Here is a 5,503-nt window from a genome sequence, read left to right on the forward strand (position 1 = left end):
TACCTTAATGTGACTGCACCTCCAACAAATACATAATAATATGCTTTAATATAAAATTCAAAGTATCTGCCATTGTATTTCAGACATCATGCACTGTAGATTTAGGGACTATCACTAATTGAAAAGTAAACATACTAATGGTAAAAGTTCAAGTGATTCAATTGAATCATTTCAGTTTTAAATACTTTAAATATAAAGAAAACATTTGTACTGTGTCCATATTGGTTGGTCCCAATGATGAAAGGCATTTGCTTAAAATAGTAGATGTGTAAACATGATCTGTCACATTTAAATTAAAACTAAAAAAATCTAGTTTTAAGTAACTTCTTGCCAAAACACGCAGTTAAAGTTACTTAAACATTATCAGATCTAACCACAAAAGTAATTTTTAGGGGTACCACTATTACATTTGCTAGCTTCAGGCCAGCCTTTAAAACTCTACAGGTAAGATCTATTTCGTAAGATCCACATATTCTTTGTGCTCCTGTAACTGAAATTACTATACGCCTGAAACTGGAGCTCTAATTTAGAGCATGGCCCAGAATGAAAAGCAGAATGAAAAAGAAAGCCTCAAAATTCTGCAATTACTTCATTTTCAAATAACCACTGTTCTTTGAATTTTTTCAATCAATTCTAAAAACTATTTTCCCCTAAAAAAGTCCATCCCGCTATGCTAGCTGTTTCTGCATATTTACAAATAATCCCCCCAAAACAGGGGATGATGGAAAAACTCTGATACATTAAGAAAACTATATATAATTTCGCATTAATTGTTAATGCAATTTACAACAATTTCACTGTTTTATCCATAAAATGTGCCACTTGAAAACAATGTCTTCATTAACTAAGACTACAGTTGAAATTATACAATGTAAACCAGAGGTAACATGCATCACCTCAGTTTAATAATCCAGTATATTACAAAAAAAACAAATAATGAAAAGAGCATCATGTAGCACAATAGCTTTGTCTGGCTTCCTCTGGAGAGTGTTCTCAGTCTGCCCATAGTTGCACCTAGCAGTCCACCCGTAGAGTCAAAATCATTCTCCTACATTAAAAAAAAAGAAACAACCAAGCAAACAAAAGAGCAAAAAACATGTTACTCTGAGAAAGAAATACCCTTACAGCTCACTAAATATAGTTTTCTCTGTTTTTTCTAAGTTTCCAAAACTAAAATTATTTTAGAGGCAAAAATTAACCATGAAAAACTTTCACCCATTTATCCACTGTTATTATTACCTCAAGGCAAAGCAAAGTGTAAGCAAAAAAGGCATTTCTGATTCCCTTATTTTTTGCTTCCTTTCTCTATTCTTGAATACAATTAAATATAGAAGTACCTTTCTAATGACATTTGCTGATTGAGAACCTATACTCCTATCTGAAGCATAATGATCTTGATTGTGCCTTAAGAGTAACGTATTTGCACATCTTATCTTTTTGAACAGAAATACTGATACTGCTTACAAATCAGTCACATGTTACAGTCAACAATAAGCTGTCAACATTTTAATATCAATGTCCATACTAAAAGACAGGATGCTTTCTTTACATTATTAACTTCTAATCCTGACCTACATTTAAAGAAAGCTAGTTATTCAATACTTACCATTTCTGATAACATTTTATTCTGGTTTTTAACTTCTGTTCCAATTTCAATGGAAAGCTATCAAAAAAAAAAAAAAAAAAAAACACACAAAAACAAAACCAGAAAAGTATTAAATATGAATAATCAGTTAATACATAGACTATAGAACCCAGTCGAAAATACATGACTAGTATTTTCCCCAGTGAAAGCAATACCTGGTATTTTCAAAAACCAAAATAACATGCACAGTATTCTATCAGTAACCCTTAAGGAAATAAAAGATTTTTCATCTGACTAGAGGAGTCTAAAGAGTCACAGGAAGTACTCGATGCTCCTCTTCCCCTTTTCCAGATAATGTCATACTTGAATTATTGCACAGACTTTAAAAAACTCAAGGTCTAGTCAAGTCTGAAGTAGCAATTACCCATTTCCTGGAACAAGTTTCAAAAGTGCTGGCAAACAGTAGAGAGAACCATGAGCATTGGTTTGACTTAAAGTGTTGCTGGAGTTGACACTTGTAACCTGCAAACACATCTCTTTTGACAAGCTGCTGCTGTGCTATAAACAGGACTTTCTTCAGTGAACTTGTGTAGCCCTTCTCTGCTTTGTGTCACAGAACAGAAGGAGGAAAGCTGCACAACAGCCAGTCCTGAGACAGTGACCAAGACCAGCAACAGCCTGGGCAGAAGCCTGAGACAGGTCCCAGGTCAAGCCAGAAAGTGAAGTCAGGTCAGGGTTGGAATCAGAGAGGTATGAGACCAGGCTCAGCTGCAGCTGCAACATCACAAAGGTGGGAGCCAGCCAAAAGAGCCTTGGCTTAAAGCAGCTCTGGAGTTAAACAGGGGAGAACTGACACTGAGCCCGACTCTTAGCAGCCATTCCTCTGTTATCAGCACACTGGCCTTGAACAACCTGCTCAACTCCCGGGTTGGAGGGAAACACACTCCAGGCCCCCATGCTTTGGATTAGCCAAAACCCATTTGTTTTCACATGTCAAAACTTGAATCTCGTTATCTGGTACTGATGCATTTCAATCAAGAGTGAAACTGATTTTACATGAGGCTTCTTGGAAGATTATATGAAGGCTATTCCATATGCCAAGATTATCCCATTGCACGAAAAGATACAACTCCAGAAAGAGCTCCTTGGGGAACCATGAATTGCTCTGTTGACATACATGGATTTTGAAAAGTAACATACCACAGCAGGAGACAACAAACTAAATTTGGTAACAAAGGTAAAAGCTTTTTTTTACCCCTTAACTTGTTCCAAATTCTTATTCTAAACCTGTTTAATTTCTCTTTGAGACTAAACCAATTTTAAGCAACAGTATTAGCACTAAGACTTTGAGTGAGTTCAGGCCTAAAAAATTCACTGGAATGTGCTTTATAATACTTTAAACTTTTAAGAACAAGAAATCCACACAACTTTAATCTCAGAGCTGTCTTTCAGTTAGACTTGTTTGAAAGAAGTCCTCAATCTCTGAAAGGAATCAGAATCTAAGAATATCAAACTTTTCCTTCAGAGGATATTAGCATGCTATTTCTAAGAGCTGTTTTCATGTCACAATTTTTTGGACTGAAACTCCCATTTCCCATTCCCCTGCACCACTGAGGGTTAAGAAGTAGAGAAAATTGGGAGTGAAGTTGAGCCCAGGAAAAAGGGAAAGGTAGTGGCAAGGCATTTTAAGTCTTTTATTTCTCATTACCCTACTGATTTGACTGTCAATACATCCATTTCCCCAAGTTGAGTCTGTTTTGCTCATGATGGTAATTGGTGAGTGATCTCTCCCTGCCCTTATCTTGATGCATGAACCTTTTATTGTGCTTTTTCCTCCCTTGTCCATCCACCCGAGGAGTGATAGAGCAGCTTTGGCAGTCAGTCACCTGACATCCAACCAGGTTAACACATCACAGTTGTAAATTTCTGGTTTAAACTAAGTCTACTGCTTCCCTGATTCATGAAACTGAATTTACTGACTGTGGCGACACCGCTGCAGTTAAACACGTACCGATTTAATGGCGCTGACTTTTGTACGCAGACTTTCTGTTAACCTGTCGTTCTCTTCTTCATAAACGCTGTAGCCACTGTTGGTATAGCCATAGCTCCCTGCAGCTGCTCCATCACCTGTAAACACAACAGTCAGGAGGCACGCTTCCTTCAGAACTGCTTGCATAAACATTCATCCCCTCTTCAGAAACAGCACACAGCTGGGTGGCCTCCACTCCAACCCAGAGGGAGCTGTCAGTCTGACAAAGGAAAGGACTGAAGACCTAAGCACTGTCAAATGCCCACTTCTTAATGATACACTTCCTCATACCTCTCTTGATTCACTAAGAAGTGTTCCCACGACTTGTTTTAGTTCATGAAAATACTACTGCACAATACAAAGCTGAAGTGTAGAAGAAAATCTGGGGTAGTGTCAGACACACCTGGTTTAGCCCTAAATACTTTCTAGGAGGAAGCCCCAGAGCTCAGTCATACATTTCAGAGGTGTAAACATCTCCTGAGCTTTACAGTGCCGTCACAGCACCCACGTGGTTGTAGAACACGACGTGGGAGTTCAAAGTTTCCTTCTAGTCATCAACATGACTGCTGGCTGAAAAATGAGGCCTAAACTGCTCAAAACACTCAGCAGGAACTCTGCAAGGATTTCTCAATTTGCACCAGATTTTATCTGTAATAAATTTATAACAGTTGGAATTCTTGGTTTTTTACTCCCTTACTAAACATTGCAGGAAAACATAGAGAAGTATTTAAAAAAACCCAAACGAACCATTTCTGAATTTGGAAAGGACTTGACAGAAGAACAACAAATCTGCCAATCCATGGGAACACAGCTCAAACTAACATGGTATTAGAACAACTAAACAATAGCACAACTAAATGGGGCAAGACTATTTACAAGAGCATGTAGTGGCACAACAGGGAAACGGGTTCAAATAGAAAGACAGTAGGTTTAAATGCAATATTAGAAAATAATGCTTTACTATGAGGGTGCTGAGGCACTGGAACAGGCTGCCCAAAGAAGTTGTGGATGCCCCATCCCTGGAACTGTTCAAAGACAGGCTGGATAGGCCTCTGAGCAACCAGGTCGAGAGGAAGGTGTCACGGAATGGGGGGAAGTGGGGGGGAAGTGGGGGGGTTGGACCTAGATGGTCTTTTTAGTCACCTCCAAACCAAATCGTATGATTCTATGACAAATCACAAACCCTAGCGCTGTTCCGTAAATCCAGCTAGGCCAGAAGGAGAGGCAGAGGCAGGGGTGACGGCCTTTCCCCGCCAAAGCTCCCGAGCCCTGCCACAACCCTGCACCCAGGGCACAGCTCCCCTCACGCCTCCCGCCCCCCACCAGCCCTGACAGGGGCCGGGGCCGGGCCCGGACCATGTCGAGGCCCTGCCCGGCCCCGCCGCCGCGCTTACCCAGCCCCGCGCGCCTCATGGCTCTACCCTAAGCTGCCGCGGGAGGAGAGGGACGAGGAGGAGGAGGAGGAAGAAGAGGAGGCTGAGGAGGAGGCCGGGAGCGCGGGCACACGGCGGCCTCTGGCGCGGCAGCCCCGCACCCCTCACCCGCGAGCGCCACGACAGCGCTGCGCGCGCGGCCCGCTGGGTGCGCGCCCGGGGCGCGACGGAGCCACGCGAGGGCTGCTGGGGGCTGTAGTCCCGGCCGAGGGCAGTAACAGAATGCCAAGAAAATTAAAATTAAGTGCTAAGAGGAGCTTTTCACTTCTTTTTTTTTTTTTTCCCTCCACTGTTTATTTAGAAGTAACAAGCGTGCCACTGCAGCATACAGAAACTTAGACTGGAAACTTGAAGATTACATTGTTATTGAATGATTTAAATTTTGTTTTCAAAGATAATTTCTCCTTCATTCTTTAACCCCTTGCAATGCTTTAGCACATATGGGTTTTTTTTAGC

The 5,503-nt window shown here is 41.1% G+C and overlaps 1 protein-coding gene across 1 annotated transcript; it reads right to left on the minus strand.

Annotated features, from left to right (window-relative positions):
* Positions 1-883: 883 nt before the first annotated feature.
* Positions 884-5,192, minus strand: BET1 (Bet1 golgi vesicular membrane trafficking protein). The gene is made up of 4 exons (XM_053992987.1): positions 5,009-5,192; positions 3,597-3,712; positions 1,607-1,663; positions 884-1,048 (listed from the first exon to the last, which is right to left on the minus strand). Exons 1-4 carry the CDS (start codon positions 5,025-5,027, stop codon positions 893-895), a joined length of 348 nt encoding a protein of 115 aa, XP_053848962.1. The 5' UTR covers positions 5,028-5,192; the 3' UTR covers positions 884-892.
* Positions 5,193-5,503: the final 311 nt, after the last annotated feature.

The sequence above is a fragment of the Vidua macroura genome, chromosome 1 (assembly GCF_024509145.1).
Source record: "Vidua macroura isolate BioBank_ID:100142 chromosome 1, ASM2450914v1, whole genome shotgun sequence".
Taxonomy (NCBI): Eukaryota; Metazoa; Chordata; class Aves; order Passeriformes; family Viduidae; genus Vidua; species Vidua macroura.

What these genes read in the sequence shown, in the direction of transcription:
- BET1 (XM_053992987.1), bottom strand. An exon ending in AAGTCAGCGCCATTAAATCG is followed by an intron (nt 1,664 to 3,596) that starts GTACGTGTTTAA and finishes TTTTTTTGATAG; the next exon opens with CTTTCCATTGAAATTGGAAC. An exon ending in ATAAAATGTTATCAGAAATG is followed by an intron (nt 1,049 to 1,606) that starts GTAAGTATTGAA and finishes TTTTTAATGTAG; the next exon opens with GAGAATGATTTTGACTCTAC.